The sequence below is a fragment of the Pieris napi genome, chromosome 15 (assembly GCF_905475465.1).
Source record: "Pieris napi chromosome 15, ilPieNapi1.2, whole genome shotgun sequence".
In the NCBI taxonomy this organism is placed as follows: Eukaryota; Metazoa; Arthropoda; class Insecta; order Lepidoptera; family Pieridae; genus Pieris; species Pieris napi.
This window is the reverse complement of record NC_062248.1, coordinates 10692145-10714989: the sequence shown is the minus strand read 5'-3', so window position 1 is coordinate 10714989 and position 22845 is coordinate 10692145. Positions and strand designations below refer to the sequence as shown.

At 35.5% G+C, this 22845-nt stretch overlaps 2 protein-coding genes across 3 annotated transcripts in view; both read left to right on the top strand.

Moving 5' to 3' along the window:
• Nucleotides 1-22845, top strand: part of LOC125056776 (E3 ubiquitin-protein ligase UBR1) — a 54104-nt gene that overhangs the window by 26190 nt on the left and 5069 nt on the right. For both annotated transcript variants that reach the window (XM_047660063.1, XM_047660062.1), the window contains exons 12-26: nt 200-397; nt 1069-1255; nt 3055-3240; nt 5025-5173; nt 6348-6513; nt 6912-7026; nt 13808-14019; nt 16258-16424; nt 17301-17476; nt 17806-17891; nt 18800-18927; nt 19438-19554; nt 20575-20801; nt 21789-21981; nt 22598-22837. In XM_047660063.1, the coding sequence (XP_047516019.1) occupies nt 200-397; nt 1069-1255; nt 3055-3240; nt 5025-5173; nt 6348-6513; nt 6912-7026; nt 13808-14019; nt 16258-16424; nt 17301-17476; nt 17806-17891; nt 18800-18927; nt 19438-19554; nt 20575-20801; nt 21789-21981; nt 22598-22837 (2547 nt within the window). The remainder of the gene's footprint in view (nt 1-199; nt 398-1068; nt 1256-3054; nt 3241-5024; nt 5174-6347; nt 6514-6911; nt 7027-13807; nt 14020-16257; nt 16425-17300; nt 17477-17805; nt 17892-18799; nt 18928-19437; nt 19555-20574; nt 20802-21788; nt 21982-22597; nt 22838-22845) is intronic.
• Nucleotides 8034-11078, top strand: LOC125056777. Its single transcript, XM_047660064.1, has one exon. The coding sequence runs from the start codon at nt 8137-8139 to the stop codon at nt 9289-9291; it is 1155 nt and encodes a 384-aa protein (XP_047516020.1). The 5' UTR covers nt 8034-8136; the 3' UTR covers nt 9292-11078.

Here is a 22845-nt window from a genome sequence, read left to right as displayed (position 1 = left end):
TCATAATATCATTATTTTTTGTCTCAGTGAAAGAGATCGCACGAAAGCGATATGGCCGCCAGTTGTCCTCCTTTTTATTTAATTGTACTATATGTCTGTATACATACAACGAATTGTTAATAAATAAATATTTTAAGCGACAAAAACAAGATAACGTGTAGAATTTTCGTATTTTTTTTATTTATTTAAATACTTTCAGGGTCGCCTCGAATTTGACCGTAACCATCATTCGATGGCGTTCAAACGCGCACAATTCATTCTGTACGACGTGAAGTATCTTCTTGGCTCTATTCCGACCACATTCGACGACGACCTTCGCAAGGGATTCTTGCACGGACTATCCTTGATGCTGAATCTCCTGGTAATGATGCAGGATATGGACTCTGTTATGAGACAGGTAACTTCTTCTAACTGGTGTGTTTCTTTTATTGATGAACTTATTTAGATGATATATTCGCAGGTGAATCTCGTCAGAAATCTCTTGCTTAAAACTTTCTTTGTTGGGCCTATGTATCGTTTGCCCCACCGTGATATATTTATCTGAGAGAGTGGAATCTTCTCGTATTCTATTTTCCCTAATATGTCCGCAGTCTAATTTAAAATGAAAATCAAATCAGTTTAATCTTGATGCCATTATCTCGACTTGTTCTGAGCGTATAACAGATTTTCCGGGCTTCTTATAAATTTGACATTTATTTAAATGATCCTTATTCTTGGGATTGATTTGTTCCCGTTCAAATAATTTGTATGACTCATAACTTGGCGAGTTTCTTGCCAGTTCTTCTTGCCCGCTCCTTGACTAGCGAACTGGTAATATACATTTAGTATCAATGAACATTTTTTTTATTTTTTATTTTTTATTTGGACCACAAAATTAGGACAAACACATGATAAAAATTGACATACATACATAAATATTAAAAGCGGTGCCGTCCCTATAACATGTGGACACGACCAGCGAACATCTTTTCTGTTGACGTTCATAAGTGTACTTACTTATATGAATAAAGTTATTTTGGGATTGAGGACAAATAATTAAATAGTTTTTAATATGGCGATATTATCCAGGTGGGCCAACATATGGAGTACGAGCCAGAATGGGAATCGGCTTTTAATTTGCACGTCAAGTTAGCGCACAGTGTTACGCTCGCGCTGGATTGGTGCGCTGCGGAACGTGCAGTTTGCGCTAACGCATACCGCATGGCGTTAAGGAGACACGCAGACACCTGTCATAACCCTGAATTGCAGCTCAGAGGTATTTTTAATTAAAATTTTGGAACCTTATTTTTAAATGTAACAGGAGGAAAACTGAAAGGAGGCTCATGTGATGTTAAGTGATGGCCCAAGTGCGTTACCGGCCTTTTAAGAACTGGGTGGACTCAGTGGATTGGGTGCGGAAATACTTCAGTGGGCAAAAACTGCCTTAAGAAACGCTCAGTTATGGAACGTCGAGGTGATACGGGTGGAATTTCGTATTCTGCCTGGACGTCCGATGATAAAACTGCTTACTTTGATTGACAGAGGAATTAACAAAAACATACCAACATTTTATACTATGATATAATAGTATTAGGATACTAAGAGTTAGGTAATAATGCAACACGTTTTTAACCAACGGAACTCATACTTGGAGATAAGTTTCTACTTTGAATCACACTCTTAATGTTTTTTAAACCGTTACTCGCACTATTTCTACAAACAGCTGCCAACTGAAGTATTTCCGAACCAATTCGACTTAGGGTCCTTTAAGAAAAGAGCGTACCAATTCTTAAAAGGCCGGCAACGCACTCGCGAGCCCTCTGGCATTGAGAGTGTCCATGGGCGGCGGTATCAATTAACATCAGATGGGCCTCCAGCCTGTTTTTAAATCGTCAACAGTATTCAATAAATTTAATGTCATTATTTATTTCGTACAGCTAACATAAACTATATATATATTTAACAAAAAACAATTATGCTAAAGATTCATCCAAAGATGGAATAAAAAAGGTTCAAGAATTTACAAAAGAAAAAAAATTATAAATTTTTTTACATTTAACTAGATAATACATAATTCGGCTGTGTTGTGTGATGGTGTGAAAGTGAGGGTGTATGTGGGGTGTGCTTATGATGCAAAGGATTTAGCGCTACGAATATTCATAATGGCTGATTTACACAGGGTCAGTAGACAAGTCAGTCGCAGCGCCAATGTCGACGCCGCGACTGACTTTAACTGTTTACATGAAGTAAGTAGTAGTGGTGCGTTTCTCACGATGAGCACACGTTTGTGAAGTCAGTGGGAAAAATGAATTCGCGAAAACAACTGAAACGACGATTTAATTATTTGTTGAAAAATTTATTTATTTATTTACAATAGCATTTTTTATAAAGCCGTCCAGTTCTTGAAACCACTTGACTTTTGGGACATATACGTTCCCACTAGCGCCAGATCTGGTGGATTTTTGTATCTTGTCGATCTCTAAATAATATGTAGCCCTTATGGCTTTAATTTTATTTTTTACTTCAGTAGAAGTGAGCCCTTCGATTTGCATTTGTTGAGCCATATTTTGCAACGCTGTTGACCGCATTTCTTTATTGCGGTAATTTAGGGATTTAATATCCCAAAGGCACTCGTTTTCGCCATATAATTGCACCAATTTTAAGGTTTCGTCTTCGCTAAGCTTCATTTTTATCGCCAGCGAAAAAAACGTGGTCACTCTACAACGCAGCGGCAGTGACTAACCACGCTCTGACTTGTCTGTTTACAGTTTACACGGGGTTTATTTGGCTGGTGTGGGGTGCGCGGGTGGCGGGGGGCGCCAACTGACTTTAAAATATTCGTGTCCGAATATTCAAGTCAGCGCTGACTTTAAGCCACTGTACTGACTTCAAATCAGTTTACACAGGGTTTTTTTCGGGTCAGCACTGACTTGCCTCGAATTTGTAGTCAGTTACTGACCCTGTGTAAATCAGCTCTAATACTACTTTTGAGCATAGCTAGAACTTAAATAAGTCGAGGCTTGAATAGTGACTGTATATATAATGTTATTGAAATTAATGTTCTTACAAATCCAGAACTTGGCACCCAGAGCGCCTTCGTGATACCATACGACGTGTCAAAGGAGCCGGTGTCGGTCCACCGGCCTCTGTCCCGATTTATCGCTGGGCTGCACTTGCAGTTGCACAAACACGGCCTGTCTTACCACAGTCGCGAGTTTGAGAAGGCCGACAAACCTAAGCCGACGCCTGAAGAACTTATTGGTAAGAAATTTTGTTATAATATTGTTAGTAATCACACAAAAAAAAAATATTAAAAATAAATTTATAACAAAAATATTATTACGCTAAATTTACTTATAGATCGGTTATCGAACGCTGGCGCGTTCACAGTACTCACACTAATGCAATTTCACTATACAGTATGTTTAAAAATGTGACTTTTTTGCCAAGCTATATATTTTACTCTACTCAGGTTTTAGTAAGGTTGGGTAAGTTGTAAATAAATAAAAATGTGTCAAATTCATATAAATATTATGTGCATACGAAGGTGGATCCAAAAGTTCTAAGCCCAACCAAGAACGGAAAAGAGTAGTTTGTGTAAATAATTTTAATTTTTCGACATAAGCTCCATCTAGCTCAACACACTACACTTTTACTTCACTAACAATTCTTTCAATACTCCTCTTAGAAACCCTAGTCGCATCTGATGTCAAATTAAAAATAACATTTTTTCATTAAACTGCTTTTATTAAGATGCTTAAAATAATTAAAAACATTGCGCACCATTTCACGAGATTGCCCTGGTAATGTTTGAAAAAAGATCAACATGTATAAAACAATAATAATATCAAACAGTAAAGATCAACATAAACAGTAGCAAAAGCACAACAATAACTGTCACTTTTATACTCATAAGCTTGATCGAGCGCGAGAGAGACGGACAGTCTTTTCATGATGTATTTGTGATTGTATTTCAGTTTGACATCACGCCTCGCGCTTATTCACAGACACTACACAAGCACAAAGTGTAACCGCCAGCTTTAAATAACATACCAATATTTTACTGTAATGAGCAGTGTTGGCCTAGGATTCAGCATGCGACTCTCATGCCTGAGGTCGAAGGTTCGATCCCCGTCTATGCACCAATGGACTTTATTTCTATGTGCGCATTTAACATTTGCTCGAACGGTGAAGGAAAACATCGTGAGGAAACCGACATGTCTTAGACCCAAAAAGTCGACGGCGTGTGTCAGGTAGTAGGGGATCACCTACTTGCCTATTATATTGACAAATGATCATGAAACAGATGCAGAAATCTGAGACCAAGACCTAAAGAGGTTGTTGCGCCACTGATTTTTTTATTTTTAATTATGTGACACGAGAATTTTATACATATAAGAGATAATAAATATACTTATTCCATGTCAATAAATATGTTTCTAGACAATACATCTTTTAAAGTATGGTTCAGGACTTCAGATTCGATTTTTTAAATATTTTCTAAGAAATGTACACAGATACATTAGACATATTGACATAGACATATAATTTATTACAAAACAAAAAACCACACACATACACACACCACACACACACCACACACACACACCACACACACATACACACACCACACACACACACCACACACACACACACACCACACACACACACACACCACACACATACACACACATACACGTATAAACCCACAAAATAACAATAATCAAAGAGAGAAAATTCAATAAAAGGTATAATGAGAGATATATAAAAATATTTTTTTGTTTTTCCTTTTCCCATTCGGTTCGTCTCAAGTATGTAATGCGTGTGTGCTATGGCTGTAATTGGCCGTGGGGCCTTAGTCAAGATGCCTTAACAGTAGTGTATATAGAAAGTCAAAAACTAAATTTGTATGAAAACTTTTCGACACGAACTGTCATTTCCATACATATTTAGTTTTTGACTTTCTACCTACACTACTGTTAAGGCATCTTGACTAAGGCCTCTGGCGTTACTACAACATACTAAGAGTAACAATGTTATTTCAGAGCCCGTCCTTCGCACGGCGGCAATGATTGGACAGGTCCACGCGGGGATGTGGAGGCGAAATGGATTCACTTTGCTCAACCAATTGTTCTTCTATCACAACGTGAAATGCCGGACTGAGATGTTGGACAGGGATATCGTTATGCTGCAGGTTAAAAATTTGATAATTTAATACATTTTAACCGAGCTCTTTGTCTTCTTAAAAAAAACAGATTTTTGGAGATTATTTAAAAACCTTACCCCCCCCCCCATGTAACGCGCCGTAACGTTTTTCTGTACCCAATAGTAAAACGTTTCGTGACCACCCAGTGACTCTTTAAATACCTAAAAGTTACCATTATGTGGTGTAAAGTACTGGAAAGCCGAGAATAATACTAACAATAACGCGTAATTCAATCCCCGCCCCGCATCGTAACGTTTTACAAATAGACCCCCCCCCCTCCCAAAATTCGTTACGTAATACTTGAACGCTCCCTTAGTAAACTGAAATACAGTACAATTTAAATAATTAAATAGAAATGAGGGCAACTTGTGTTGGCGGCCTTATCGTTTTTGACCGACGTCTTACAGGTAACGACTGTGAGAACAAAATAAATAAATAATGTGAGCCAAAGAAATGCAAAATTACATAAGACATAACTTAAGGTATAGTCCGATTTTTCATTCCGTAGAGTTCTGACATTTCATGAGTGTTGCTACTAAAAAAGTTCTTCACCGAAAAAGGGACAAATTTGACCCATTTGAGGGCAATACAAAATATAATGCTACGTATTTTTTATGTTTATATCTAAATATTTACTTACTGAAGTGATCTAATACAAAAATAACAAATATTTTAAAATCACGAACAATTTATCGAATTAACTTTAATTACTTCATTTTATTCTTTAGCTGGCATCACTGCCTACTAATACCAGTAAACCTTTAAAAAAAAATGTTATCTTTACTTGTGCGTCTTTTACTGTTTATGATGAAAAGAGACGTAATTACCACTCGCCGTAAAACCACTTTTAATGTGGAGCACCGCACTTAATAAAATGGATACATTAACTAACAATAAAATGTATGTATATACTCAGATCAACTCGTATTGAAATTGAAAAATGTGCCCGGCTAAAAAGGTTTGCAATCTCTGACATGTCAAAATATGATAGCTGTCAGAATTATACGGAATTAAAAATCAGAGTATAGACAGAACTAATGGAAGAAAGCAAAGCAATTAAAACATATAAACAGTGAAACCAACAATACAGACAGACAATAATAAAAAAAGTTCAAAATGTTGAAATATTATATATTTTTATATTTCATTAAATTTTTTGCAGATCGGTGCATCTCTTATTGAAAGCAATGAGTTCATAATACACGTCCTGAATAAGTTTAACCTTCTGGAATGGGCTGAGGCCGACTTCGAACAGAAACCAATAGAAGATGACACCTTACGACACACTATCAGTATGGTAGAAGAGTTCTTGGCTCTGCTAATCACTAGTAAGTTTATGGTTGCCGAAGTCTGGCATTCTTTCCCTCTATTTAAGCAGATTTTTCTTTATATAAAACAGGGAGCAAACGGGCAGGAGGCTCATCTGATGTTAAGTGAATCCACCGCCCATGGACACTCAATGTCAGAGGACTCGCGAGTGCGTTGCCGGCCTTTAACCAAATAAATCTCTAGTAATTTCCAACCCACTTAAAAATGTAAGATTAGTTATGAGTTATCCATGTTGAGTTACTTGGTCAGGCACAAGTGACCGATATGGGCACGGCAGTGGAAAGGGAAGTTTAAATTGATTTTGATGCAATTTTAAGATTTAAAAAAAATCGTGCGTGTACGTGTTACTTCTAGCATTTATTACCGTATTATTAAATGTAAATGTAATTATTTTCAGTCGTTGGATCGCGATACGTTCCTGGAGTTGGAGAGGTGACGTCTGAAGATCGAACCAAGAAGGAGATCATCCAGATGCTCTGCGTCAAGTCCATGCCGCATTCGGAGCTTAACAAGTAAGATACAATGTGGTCATTTAGGAATTGTCAGGTTTTGGTTGGTTGGTTTTGTCTGAAGAGTTTGTTTTGCTGGTTGAGTTGATTTCTCTGCTTACCAACATTTAGTTGCTATGGTCTTTTATCAGAGGAAGTAGGCATAGAAAGAGAATTAGATCTGGCCCTCTTCATGTCAAAAGCATTTGTTCTATTAGTTTTTGACGATAGTAGTGCCTGTTGAGCCTCAGTTTGTGGAGAAGCCCATTATTCTATCTTCCTTTTGTCTGTCGTAGAACCGTTTTCCTTGACAATAAGTTGATCATATTTTAAATATGCAATCTTACCTTTCTTTAGTTCTTCTATTATTTTTGGTTTCAATAATTTCCTTTTTTTAACATTTCTTTGGAAAAGTCTTCAGATATAAGTAATTGCTTGAATTTTTTCTTATTTTTTAAGATTTCATGCGTCTTCCAACTATTAACGAAGGATATTAAAATCGGCCTTGGTTTTTCTTCCCGTTTTTTCCGGTTTTCCGATACTATATATTTTATTTATCTCTGAGTTTTCGACTGTTGCCATTAGACATTCTGCAGAAACTCGGTAGTACTACGTTCTTCCTCTTTCAAGTCAAAAATTATTAAATTATTTTCCTTTATTTCCCTTAAATGTGCGATTTCTTTTTCTAAGTTTCCAACTTATTTAGTTACTCATTTTCTCATATAACATCTGAAAATTAATTTTAAGTTTTCTGCTAAGATTAACTTCTCATGTATTCTATTTATTATTTTGTTTGTTAACGATTGTTTCAGTCTGTTATTCTGTTCCTTGATTTCCATTCTCATTTTCTCAGACAATATCTGAAATGGTCTTCCATTGTTGTTAACAGATTATTTTTCTTAATACGAATTCAATGTAAATTGCGTTTAACGGAACGTTTCTTCTTTGTAGATTTTTCCTTTTTTTTCTAGTCTCTGGCAGCACCGAAATGACAGTGGCAATCGAAAGTCGTGTGACAATTGATAGGGACTTCCTTTTTGGCGGGAAAAGGAGAGCCGCGCTTTTCAAATAAAATTTTGTTTTATTTTAAATTAAATTGTCTTTTTCAAGACAGAGTGCTTTTGGAGGAGAATAATGTCTTCAGAGAGTGATGGTGATGAAGACGGGTCTACAAAGTCACCCGTAGACTCGAAAAAGAGGCGATTAGATAACTCTTTAAAATTGAACGATGTCGATAAGTATAAGCCTTACTCTAAACCCGATTATAAGCGATCCTACCCGGATAATAGTAACATAGAAGAGTTCCCCGTTTACGTACAGGGAATTAAACTGGAAGATAAGATAGGTAATAAAAATCCTTTGCATTTATCAAAAATTTTCAAAAACGTGAAGGGCATTAAGGAATGTCGTCGAGTTAATGCGGCCAAAATTATGCTGGTTTTCAAACAAGCTGCAGCTGCTAATGATTTTCTGAGTCACGTTAGCTTACGTGACAATAATATGAAAGCTTTTGTACCAGCCTCTTCGGTGGAGCGAGTGGGTAAAATTCGTTTTATCCCTAAAGAATGCAGTAACGCGGATTTATACCACAAATTAATGGCTGACTCTGAAATTGTTGGTGTTAGACGTTTTATGAAAAGAACTTGTGATGGTCTGGAACCCCTTACTACTATAAGCGTTACCTTTGTAGGTACTGTTCTCCCTCAGTATGTTTATTTAGACAACTGGCGTTACAAAGTTTTCACTTATATTCCTCCTCTCATGCAATGTTTTAAATGCATGAAATTTAGACACAGTGCCAAAGTATGTAGAAACAATCAGGTTTGTTCAAAGTGTTCAGGTGATCATTCCTATAAGGAATGCTCAGCTGAATTTTTAAAGTGTGTTAACTGTGGAGGAGACCACTTGGCAGTATCCAGGTTTTGTCCTCAAAAAGCAGCTCAGATTAAAAAACATGAAAATAATTATTCATCTAAAATGTATTCAACTGTATTATTGTCTAGTGATTTTCCTCAGTTACCTAGTGATAAATCAGTTGTAAAGTTGGCTCACAATAAATTAGCTTCACCTACTGTCCAACCTAAGAAAAAAAAGTTATCACAAAATTCATCAGATAGTTCAATTTCAGTCCAGTCTACTCCTCCTAATAGTGGTTCCTATGATCACCTCATTAAAGATGATCAGTTCTTGGGTAAAATTATCAAAACTTTAGTTATGTTAGGCAATTCTAATACAGCAAACACAACTGCACACATTAAGGATATATTAATACAAAACTTAACAAAATAATGGATTATTTACGATTAATGCAACATAACATACAGAGTATCAATAATAAAAAACCTCTTCTTAAATCTTTATTATATGATAATAAAATAGATGTGTGCTTGCTAAATGAAACTTGGTTAAAAGATTCTGGTCTGCCTTTTTATATGCCTGGTTATATATTTGTTGGAAAAAATGCTAAAAATAAGCATGGAGGTGTAGGTATTTTAATAAAAAATGATATTAAATTTAAGGTCTTAAAAACTACTTTCTATCAAAATATTCAATTTATAGCTATTTCTATAATAACAGGATGTGGTCCTGTCTCAGTGCTCTGTGTCTACTGTCCACCAAATAATAGCTCAATTAGTTTGATTAATTTGAGAAAGATTATTTTGCAATTACCCAAGCCTTGTCTTGTATCTGGTGATTTTAATGCTCATAATATAGCTTTTGGTTGTGATACTACCAATTCAAGAGGTCGTGAATTATTTGATATATTTGATGATGCTGATTTATGTATTTTAAATTCTGGTGACCCTACTACTATTTCTAGACCTGGTAATAATGCATCAGCCATTGATGTTACTTGTGTTAGCCCTGATATTGCACCACTTTGTGAGTGGTATGTCGGTGATGACTCTTTAGGGAGCTATCATTTACCTACTTTTGTTAACATCATTACCTCAACTCAAAAATATACAGTTCAAGAGTCTATACATAAGTATTTATATAATAAAACAAACTGGAATATGTACAATGATAAATCCAAAGATATATTTGATAAATTTTCTCCTTCAACAATTGATCCTTTAGTTCAATATGATGAATTTTCTAAATTACTACTTAGTTTAAAAGAAAACTGTGTTCCATTGTTAAAGCATAAATCTTCTAGTAAAAAGTCTGCTCCTCCAGCTCCTTGGTGGAATGATACTTGTGCCGAGGCTGTAACCAAATCAAGAGAAGCGTTAGCTAATTATAGACGTAATATGACAATGGACAATTATATAGAATATAAGAAAATAGATTCGAGGAAAAAAATTATTATAAAAATGGCTAAGAAAGACAGTTGGAAAAGTCTTTGTTCGTCTTTTAATAGATTCACTCCAGTATCCAGAGTGTGGAATTTTATTAGAAGATTTAAGAGAATTAACATTAATAGAAATGTGTCCAAAAATGATGAGTGGATAACAAGTTTTTTAGAGAAGTTAGGGCAACCTAGTAATAACAACGATAATATTTCTGGTTTATTCGAATTTAATGATGGAAGTCAGTGGAGCAAGTTTCTACTTAACTCTTTTTGTTTTGAAGAACTTGACATGGCTTTGTCTTCAAGAAAGAATACAACTCCTGGTCTTGACGATATTCCTTATATTATGCTTCAAAATCTACATGTTTCTGTAAAACATATTCTACTTAATATTTTAAATTCGCTTTGGTCTCAGCAATTGATTCCAGAATCCTGGAGGTTGCAATGTGTCATACCAGTGTTAAAACCTGACAAACCCAATGATCATTTTAATTCGTACAGACCCATTTCTCTTACATCTTGTGTAGGGAAATTGTTTGAGCAAATGATTAAGATTAGACTGGACTATTTTGTTGAAAACCAGAAACTTATTCCTTCTTGTCAGTTTGGATTCAGAAAAGGCAAAAGTGCAGCAGAAAGTTTTATAGCTTACCTGTCTGATATGAAGAAGTGTTTGTTATCAGGTTCTACTGCAATTTGTGTTTTCCTTGATGTTCAGGGGGCATATGATAATGTAGATCTTCACCAATTAATTAAGGTGCTATATTCTTTGGGCTTCCCAGGAAAGCTTTTAAAATGGATTTTCCATATGTATTATGGTCGTTCTTTATACATTAAATACAATAATATTTTTCATGGTCCAAAATTAGCATTCAAGGGGTTGATGCAAGGGTCTTCTTTATCTCCAATCCTGTATAACCTTTATACTTCACAAATATATACATATGTGACTGAATCTGTAAAAATATTACAATTTGCTGATGACATCTTAATATATAGTGTAGGCAGTAATTTACAGGTTACTCAAGCAAAAGTTAATTCAGCTTTATGTCAACTTAACTACTATTATACTGAGTTACTTAAATTAAATATAAATAGTAGTAAAAGTTCAGTTTTAGCTTATGGTATTGATACTAATGTAAATGTTAAGTATAACAATAATTTAATCCCTCAAAATAGCGAAAAAAAGTTTCTTGGTGTAATTTTTGACACTAAATTAAAGTTTACCAAACACATTGACTATATTTGTAGTAGAGCTTTGAAAGGTATCAATATTTTGCGGTCCTTAGCAGGAACTTTTTGGGGTTCTGATCCAAAAATTCTTTGTTTATTATACAAAAGCTTAGTACGTAGTCATTTTGATTATAGTTGTCTGGCATATATGAATATTAGTCCTGTATTATTAAAAAAGCTTGATGTTATCCAAAATATTGCTCTTAGAATTGTTACTGGTGCAATGCGTACCACTCCTATCAATTCTATGGAGGTTGAGTCATGTGTAGAACCACTATGTATTCGGCGAGTATTAATTGCTGAAAAATTTTGCCTCAAAGTGATAACTTCTCAGAATGATGTTCTTCTTCCAAAACTTTCTTATTCTATAACTATCACTAATACACCAGATTTGCCTTCAAGTATAACAGCGACTAATGTTCTCAATAACCAGATCCCTGAATTATTGGGAATTATGAGCTTTATGACTGATTTATCTGATAATATGTACAAATCTGAACTATGGCCTGTATATCTCTGTAAATATAAAGCTCTTATGTGTAAATTAAATATAGATATGTCCAGTGTAGTAGATAATATAGACTTTCTGGATTATTGCTGTACCAAGACTAACAGTTACAAAGTCTACACTGATGGGTCTAAATCTTCATCTGCAGTGAAATCGGGTTACTATGATCCTCAGGCTAAAACCACAAAATGTTTTATGTTAAGTAATACTTGCAGCATATTTACGGCTGAAGCTTATGCTATCTATCAAGTTGTATTGTACTTACAAAGTTTACAAAATAACGATAACTACATGGAGTTCCTAATAATTTCAGATTCAAAAAGTGTGTTAATGGCTTTAGATAAATGTCATACTCATTATAGAAATAATTATTTATTGTATAAAATTAGAGAAGCATTGATATCTTTGGATACTCCAGTAACATTTAAATGGGTGCCCTCTCATAGGGGTATCAAGGGAAATGATATTGTAGATGGTATTGTCAATTCTAATTATGATGAGGATCATAGTATTACATGCAGAGTTCCTTTTACGGATTTTCTTTTCGACTTAAAAGAAAGAAGTCGCAAGTTATGGGAAAGCTATTGGAAATTATCCTCACAGCATAAAGGCAGTTGGTATGCAGAGATCCAAAAGGAACTCCCATGTAAACCTTGGTATGATAAATACAAAGGAGCCAATGAACGTAAATTTATAACCATTATTAATCGTTTGAGGTTTGGCCACTGTCAGACTCCAAGCCATTTATTTCGTTTTAAAATTATAAATAATAACAGATGTACATACTGTGGAGGAAATGATGCCGACTTATCCCACCTCATCTTGAGTTGCCCGACCTTTAAATTTCAACGATTAATACTAGTAACGGATATTATGAAGTTGATGGATTTTGATGAGAATAATCGGACTAAACTTGGAAATTCTTTAGCAAATAACCCGACAAGATCAGCTTTAGACTCATCAGTCACTGCAAATGGTAGTCATCAATGTCAACCATCACAAATAGAAATTCCCCGCCGTGTCCAAGATTTACTTAAATGTCCAGTTCTATTCAAAGCTATTTTCTATTATATAAAAAACACAGTTGAGAAAATTTAAAGCTCACCATTGTTTTATATTGATTGTATTTTATGTTAAGTTAGTATAGTTATTTGTGTAAGATATTTTGTTATACCTTTTTTTAAAGTGCCAATGGACTTTGTATCCGGCTAATAAATAAATTAAAAAAAAAAAAAAAAAAAAAATGACAATTGATAAGTTGTATGCTATTGTCCAATACCTGTCAAACAGATTATAACTTGATTTTTTTTTGCGTCTTTGTGTCTTTATTCCACTATATTTTCCACAAATAATTATTTAAATATGATCACTTCACTTCGGTTATTATTTTGCATAAAATACAACATCAAAATTCCACCCACACCAATTTTCTGTATATAGTATTTGTAATGTGCAATTGTTAAAATAATTATTAAATTTCACGATTTTTTTTATTTTTTTTTTATGGCTCTGGCACGATTTGTGCATTAGCCAGCGTCAAGTATAGGATTTTTTTATATATTTCGTGCTTGTCTTTAGAAATTCGACCGTGTCCTCCATGTACGGTTTAGGCACTCGCCCGCTACCGCACAACCCTCCCAAAGGCCGAGAACAAATTTAAATTAAATTAAAACTTGCCCTCGAACCCGGTACCCCTCACCTAGCTGCCACTTAATAAGACCGCTAGGCTATGAGGCCCCTCGATTTTATATTATAATCACGTTTTACAGATCCTTGCCCGAAGACCAACTGCACGAGACGGGTCTCGAAGGCGTGATCCACGAGGTGGCTGACTTCACCAAACCATCCAGTGGAACCAATCGGGGCGTTTATAAACTCAAACCGCATCTCTATGACGAGTATGACGCGTTCTTCTACCACTACACCAGAGAAGATCTTTCTAGAAGTGAAGAAGAACAGAGGAATAGAAGGAAGGCAGCGAGTGAGTAATGTTTAGTTATTATTTTACAATTTAACTTGTTTTTTATTTTGGAGGAGAAAATTTGACAATTTGACCTTTATAACGAAGCAGTACTAGAAAGAGATGTATAGGACGACAAAAGAAAAGATGGACATATGACATTATAGAACTAGCGTGGAAAAATTGGAGACATACAAAAACTAAGACCACGAGTAAAGAACCTTATAGTTTAATTTAATTTAATTAATAATAAACTTGACAATAAGCTTAAAGCTATGTATTATACTGAGAGACTGGTGCTTGAAAAAGGTTGGGAAAACCTGTTATTACAAGTCACCAGTCCCTCTTGAACATAGTGTTGCAAAAATTATTGCGAATTGCTAACAAGTTTTTAAAAACGAACGAACGTAAATAATTTATAAAAATATATATAGAAAATAAATAAAAATAAAAAAATAGAAAAAAGTTAAAGCATTTGTGAGTGTGTGTGTGTGAGAGAGTGTACGGATCAGTGTGAGTGCGTGTGCGTGTGTGAGTGAGCTAAATTGAGACTAGTGTGGGCGAGAAAAACGTTCCATTTATTAAATTAAATTAGGGGTTGTAATAGATTTTCTGTGCTTTGGTAATCAAGCGATTTAAGATATTTAGTTACTACTTTTTTACAGTAAAAGAAACGTAAGTTTTCTTTTTAAAGAAAAAGAAATCTTACGTAAAATTAAAAAAAAATAAAGTTATAGGTACTAACACAACTAATACCAATATTAAGGAATGTATACTAACCAAATGTTGTATGGATTAATTGATGAAGGTGTAATAATAATAACGAGGCAATTTTTACTTGCATTAATGCTTATCATAAGTTTTATTTAAATATTTGTTTACGTTATCGATAACCATTCTTCAATTTCGTAAACTACCGTGGAAGAGACGGTTTATTTTAGGTTTCTATTTACACAACAAAAATTATATATAACTAGCGGACCCGACAGACGTTGTCCTGTCTTAACTATGAATATTGATTTCAAATTGGTATAATGAATTAAAAAATATTTCAGAAACAAAGTGTTTATTATTCTAATGCTTTATGTTATACAACATTCTTTGTTTGTTTTTCTGGCTCACATATTATTATATTATCAATATCATAACTCCGATCGAAGCATTTATTTTGAACGATATTCATTTTTCTTACATCCTCTGACGATATTTGCAGCACGCATTCTGTCAATGTTGTGTTATGTCAAACGCCATGTTACACCAAAAAGTTCGAATTGTATGGTGGTTAAGTATTCTTGAATTTTCTAATTTTCCGCGCAAAGTTTTTCTTTTTTTCTTTTATAAGAACCTTCTCCTGACAATTACAAAAACAACAAAAAAAAATCAGACAAATCGGTCGAGCCGTTTTCATATGATGTCGTGACAACGGAAAACGGGTTTCATTTATATATATATATATATAGATAACAAACAATTACAGTAAAAATATAGCCAAATATCGAATAATTAAGTGAGGGCCAGCGGTAAATAACAAAAAAAAACAAATTTATTTTAATTTAATTTTTACAATTATTGAACTTAACTAAATATGACTTTTTAATCGGCCCGATATGAGGTGCATGACAAATAATCTATATTATAGACTTTATTACTAATTGAGAATTTGACCGGTCCGGTGTGAATTATCCGATCAAAGCTGTTGGTATCTGTTCTCGTTCGGTCTTCCTTTTATAATGGTGTTAAGTCAGAGTGGAGCAAAGAGAGTGCAATGGGATATGTAACAGAATACATAATATTTCAGACATTTACAAAAGGTATCAAACAATAAAAATTATTCAATATATTTAACTAAGAGATACCCAATTTGGATGTATTGTGGTGTATAAGTGAGGGTAAGTACGTGAACGTGTATATGTGGGGTATGCTCATCATGCAGGCGATTTTGCGCTATGGATAGCTTAAACAAGTCAAGGCTTAAATATTGGTTGTTGTACGTCCGGGCTTCGCGATACAAAACTGAGTTTTTTGCCTAGTTAGTGTTGATGTGAAGAACATGAAACAAAGCACGATTACGAGTCTGATAGGCAGGAAAAGCAATTTTTCTATTATTCTGGAATTTTTAAAAACAAAATATTTTGCGTTCGTTGTTACGTTAGTTTTTTCTACTGAACTTGTTAATTAAACTGCATTTTCCTTTAACTTATCAATTTTAATTTTACTTTTAAAGCACCAAGCGGTTTACCAATATCCTCTTTCTTGCAGACCTTCCAGAATGTTGCCCGCCCCCGGCCCTACCGAAGCTGACACCGCCGTTCCGTCTCCTCGCGAATCTTCTGCAATGCGACGGCGCCTTGCACGTTCTGCGTTGCGTACTCGAACGTGCGATCGACTTACGTGCGCGCTCGTTCTCTGAGCCCCAAGTTCATAAGGTATGCTTTTTATGTGGTTAAATATTTGTGATAAGAGAGATCTTGGGGTAAGATTCAGAGATAGCCAAGTATGAGTCCCGGATGTTAAAAACATTGCTTGTTATTCAAAAAATTAAATTTTACACCTAAATTATATTTAAGTATGTTGATCTATTTCGGGTTCTGAAATCGTGTGCTGTATTCCGTACGCGTATATATGAAGGAGATTATCGATTTTATATCGGGCTGTTCGCTAAGTTGGCAAAAATTATATATTCCAACATAGGGAACGGGCCAAGTTTTCTTAAATTTGGTTAAGAATCACACAAATACACATTTCCGAAAAGGAAACTTATAATACATATATATATCACGAAGAACGGATCGATGGCCGTCGATACACAATTTAATACTAAAATAATATGTCTTGAGTACATACCTATTTTCGATATATCCTTACCAAGCCGAAAGGCACAAAGTCAGTCGTAAGGATATGGAGAAAATATATTAGTTTAGGAACAATAAGAGGGGTTAGACTGATTGATACCTTACAATAGTCACAAAACGCACATAAAACTCACTAGAAAATTATAAAATTTAGGGCGTAATTATTATGTAAAATTAATTAGCAAAAAGGTAATCAAAAATAAACGCGTCCATCACAATCCGAGTGAAACACTGAGTCAATCAATTTAAATTAAAATATTTTAGATCACCCTCATCAAAATTTATGAAAATATTTTGAAGAATATAGGTGGGTAATAAAACATTTTCTATTGAAATTGATATTTTTTGCTTTTCAATTAAAAGTATTATAAGTTTAATTCCCACTTTTTAGCTAAGATTTTTATAATTGTTAGCCTTATTTGCACCTGTTCAAACCGTATTAACTTGCAGGCGTTACACCTAATCGGCTACGCATTACGCGACGAAGAGAGCGGCCATTACGAGTTCCTAGCGTTCGCGGAGAGTGCGGCGAGGGCTGGAATCGTTGACTTGCTGCAGAAGTTGGCCGTCAGCCCGCGCGTAGACGCACATCGGGCACTTGCTAACTGGCTGCTTGCTAAGATCAGGTGAATATTAAAAACAACTTCTGCTGGTTTTAATAAATCCAATTACAGAATTTCATCAGCATCATCTGAATGACTGGCTGGACTGGCTTCACGAGACATATTCTCCGTTATGATGCGTTCCATGACCTGCGATAATTGGCTTTTTAACTAACCTTCGGCTTTCTTCCTTGCACTTCAAGCCAAATGGAACGCCTCAGAGGTATCGCCGCATGCGTCATGTTTTTTCGTGCGTGCAGCCGGCTCCATCGAATTATAAGACGTTGTCACGCCAAAATGACTTAAAGCCTTCAAAATACTTAAAGTTACAAAGTATAAATTTTTTTTTCCAGGACACTATTAGGACGACCAGATGAAACGGGTGATGGTGATAAAATGGATGTAGATAATGGCGACACGCCAGCCAATGCCTCGGCCGGTAATTGTATTTATATAAATAAATAAATAAGAGTAGTTCGGTGGCGGTTATTGTAGATATGTTCAGATATATGTTAAATGAAACACTTTGTTTGAACTGGCTTTAATTGTTTAAAATATGAGCTTATAACTGAGACCGCTTTTCATTCGTGTAAAATACGAATAGCCGTAGTCTTCACACAGTTGTCACAGTGAGCGAGAACGAGACAGAGCTATATTATGTGCCTCTCTAAACCGAATTAACGTTAAAATTCATTCGATTTGCTTGACAAGTCCGTTGAGTATTCGTTTGGACGTATAAACGGTGTACGATATTTTTCAGTACAAACGCCGTGTGAATGGGTCTATGTACAATACATGTGCCATTTATTCGTTGAGACGTATACTGCAAAAAAAACTTGCAGGACAATGCCGTGTGAACCCAGTCTAAGATTACATTAGGGATAGTGGGGTTGCGACGCTTAAGGCCGATTTACATTATCTTAGTGTTTAGGAGAGTGCTTTAGGATAGTACTTTAGTTGAAACATGTAAACGCTACTTGCTTTAGTAAACGCTACGCTAAAGAACTTGCCTTTCAAGTTGTACTAAAGCACTCTCCTAAACACTAAGATAATGTAAATCGGCCTTTACAATAACTAACTTGATTTATCTAAGTGAAACTTCAATACAAGTACAGTCGACCTTTTTGGACATTATCGGAAACGAGAATGTTATATTACAATTTATGAGTGTGGAAGAAACTAAAGGTTTTGTTTTGGCTTGAAGTGTGTTCTAATTATTAACTAAAATATATACAATATACATGTAACTTAACTAATGTTAGGTTACAAAACTCAAGTGATAAGATTTTATTTATTTAAATATGATAAGGAAGTAAACGGCCTTTTATCTAAACCTCACTATTTTAGAGAAGGAGAAAGTTCGTCGCGCAAAATTAGCTGCTGAAAAGCGTGCTAAGGTGATGGCTCAGATGCAAGCGCAGATGAACAGCTTTATCACCAGCAATTCGACGCTCTTTGAAGAGACCATCACTGAGGTGAGATTTCATGTAAAAACTTTAATAATTCAGATTAAAACAACAGAGTTAAGTTCACAAAATTTTAGTTAATTTTGTAGTTTAAGATATCATATATGACTTTATATTGTTGCATATTGTAGGGATTGTACGTTTTCTGGGTTTTAATAATAGAAGATTTAACTTAAACTCTATATTAACCACTCGCGTACATCAATATAATATGAGCGAAATAATGATATGTTAATTGCTATGTACTGATTGCAATGTAACAGTTAAAGAGAGTGCCTATGTCTGGCTATACTCTAGAGTACTCTAGGGGCGTAACTACAACGATTTAGGAAACCGCCACGCTTATAAAACTAAGAAAACCTGAGTGAGCAAAATGCATACAGCCTTGGTTCGTACAAGGCCTCAAAATATAAACCATGTAATCGAAATGTCTATAAAATTTCCAAATGATTTGTCTTTTTAGTAAAGGTCTTTTTGGTCCTTCGAGCCGGATTCAAAAGAATCCTTTATATGTTCCAGATAACAGAAGAAGAAGAATCTGAAAACCTTGCATCTTTGTACTGCGGCTCTGCCTTGGGCGTTTGGGGTGGAGGCGTTACCGATATGCCTCGCGTTTGCATCATGTGTCAGGAACAGGTGAGTTAGGAATTCGTTGAAAACTTATAGGGAATATTACTTAGTATAAATCTTTGTGGTTTTCGTGTCCTCACTTAAATTCAGCGCACTATAAACACGCTTTAACTTAGCTATTTATGTTAACAACGAAAGGAGAGAAAATAATATGCAGACATTTTGAATGTTATTCAAAAGTATATATTGTTAGTTATACCTAGGTAAAACTGAAAATGTTTAGAGAATATCTCGAATTTTATCTTTAGTTTTGGGTTCGTAGCAATATATCCAGCTTTCATCACGTGTGACGATGTCAAATACAGCATTTGACTCACCGCCGTTCAACTTATCTAACATTTGACGACACCAGTCCATGCAAAGGTGTTTCTGGTCGTTATGGGGAATCCATCTGGTACAAAGCTTCCTAACGCCTAAATGTTGGTGTAATATTTTTTGAACTTATACCAATGCCTAGGCTTGCCCGTATCTGCTGATAGGTCACTCTCTTATCTTCCTCTATCAGCAATAAGCAATGATTTAGCTATCTATATATTATTTGTAAAATATACTTTTTGATCCAGTAAATAATTATTTTATTGAATTAACACGCTATCTAAAAAACCTTTTTTCAGTTTTCTCGATAAACAATTTAAATTTATAACCTAGTACTAGCTGATTCAGCAAACGTTGTTTTGCCATGTATATTACTTCTAGAAAACATTTTTTTGTTCAGTAAAAATAACTATCTACTATAATAAATAAAAGGGATGAAAATTAGGGGTTGTATGTATTTTTGTATGTTGAATCTTAAATAAAATACAAACAAAAAAAGTCTAAAAAGTAAAAAAATAAATATTTTTTTGCTATGGACTCCTATTATCACTTAGGGGTTGGAAGATAGATAGTAGCCGATGCTCAAACTTATTGAATATGCATAAAATCAAAACAAAAGAATCGGTCGAGCCGTTTCGGAGGAGTATAGGAACGAATATTGTGACATGAGAATTTTATATATTAGATTATTCCAAGCCAAACACGTTACAGGACCGCGTAGAAACAATGACGGAGCCACTAGTGCTGGTGGCATTCGTGCAGCAGTCCCGCGTGCTGTCCAGATCTCCGCCCCCCGAAGTGCCGCAGACGGACCAGGCGCAGGCTGAGATCCCGGCCGACATCGGAGCGCAGCCACATGTGTCCTGCTGCGGACACGCCTTACACGCTCGCTGCTGGAGGAAGTACGTCGACGGAGTTCAGAATAAGGAGAAGCTCAGGTATCTCCAAATAATTTGTTTTTTATTTCTTCTCTTTAAATACATTTTCTATATACATTAAAATGTTCATACTAGGTATAAGCGATTCTTTTTAAGTAATAAATATATAAGTAACAATAAAAATTGCAAATTTTAAATACATTAAATGCCTTCCATTAAAATAAAATAAAATAAAGCTTCTTACTTAAAAATTTATCAACGTCTATCCTTCCCGGTTGCATTAAATCATATAGGATATTATTTCCACTCATATACAACAAAAGAAAAACTCGAATTACATTCAATAAAACTGCTTTCAAGAAAGAGAGACTCGCGTTGGCCTAAACAATGGCACATTATGACCAATACGCGTACACGTAGGGCATACGTAGATGTGCGCGGCTCCTATATAATGCCAAGTTACAAGCTCGTGGCAAAAGTCCGTCCAATATCTAGGAGTCACGCTCGATGGCGGCATGTACTTCCGAAAGCACATATGCGCCGTTCGCAAGAAAGCCTCTTTTGTCTTCTCTCGCGTCTGTTTTCTCCTGAATAAAAGGAGAGAAGGAAACATGTCCCTTAGACATAAGTCAAGGTACAAGGCCTGTATCCGACCGTGCATGACCTACGCTAGCGTTCTTCGCGCATTGTGCCCCCTTCCATATCCACCGGCTACAGGTGCTTCAGTCGCGATTCATAAGAATCGTGACCGGTGCGCCCTTCTACGTGAGCTCCAGCACGACCTGGAGCTCCCTACCATAGCCCAATAATAAACACCAGCCCAACCCGTTGGTGCGTAAAAGTATCAATTATTACCCCATCCCAACTAAAAAGGCCCGTAGAAGGCCTCGACATTTGTGATTTCATAACATACACTGAATATACGCGACAAAATTTCATAGTACAAACCATTTACCAAATTGTGTACGTTCTGTACGAATTATTCTCATTTGTCAAGTGCAATACGTTTTTTGATATTAGACTTTACTTAAATCTCTTTTATTCCAGACCTTACCGCATCCGTCAACCCGTCGCATTCGACACTGAGAAGAAGGAATACCTATGTCCGTTGTGTGAGCGGTTGTGCAACACGGCCTTGCCGTTATTGCCCGCGCCGCCCATGATGCCCGGCAACCCCCCCATTCTAGATGAGGGCATATTCGGCTGTGCTGTCGATCTTATACTCAGGATGAAGCATCAGGTATGAAAGAAGAATTAACACATTCATTAAAGGGAATCAAAATATTTTTCAAGTCTCCTTTCTCTCTCTTTTGTGTACGCTGTGATGAAAAGAGACAGTTGACTTGTAGATAAAATAGTGCAATTATTATAGGGGAACAAATCCTTTAAAATATATAATATGTATTAGCCTACTCGTGAACGGTTGTTACTTGTGGTGGTCAGACTTGAATTAGTTATTTCGACTATGTGATTGCGTGTGGTTCCCACGAGAATGTAAGTGCGTGCTCCTATTTCACCATGCCTCCTGCTGATAGAGGACAACTCTTTGCTTTTAATTTATTTTATTATTAATTACTTAAAATGTCATTTAGAACATGGTGTAATGGTTGCAGCTCCTTACAAACGTAGTGTAAAACGAAAAACTTGACGATTAAAACAAGAGGCGGAGAGTTTATTGCCAGTTCTTCTCTTCCGTACTACGCCCTTGATTTGATAACTGGCGGTAAATGTAAAATTAGAAGCATTCAATATATATTTCTTTTCTGACGTTCATATGTGTACATTGTGTTACCTATATGAATTAATGATTTTGAATGTTTTGAATACATACTAAGTTATACACGTAATATCACCAGGTATGCTCAGCATCCGTGCACCTGTGCACCGAGTACTGCGAAGAAATGCATTGTCAAGCACGCGCACGTAGCGTCGGCGCTTTATCTTCCGAACCCGAAGAAGAGAGCGCTGACGAAGCCGAGGTATACGTAAGCACTCACGCTGAGAACCTTCTTCCGCACCAGTTCATCACGCAGTTTGAGAACCCCATACCTGAGTACAATGAGACCAGCAAGCAGTTGGTTGAACAGTTTGTAGCGGTGAGTCT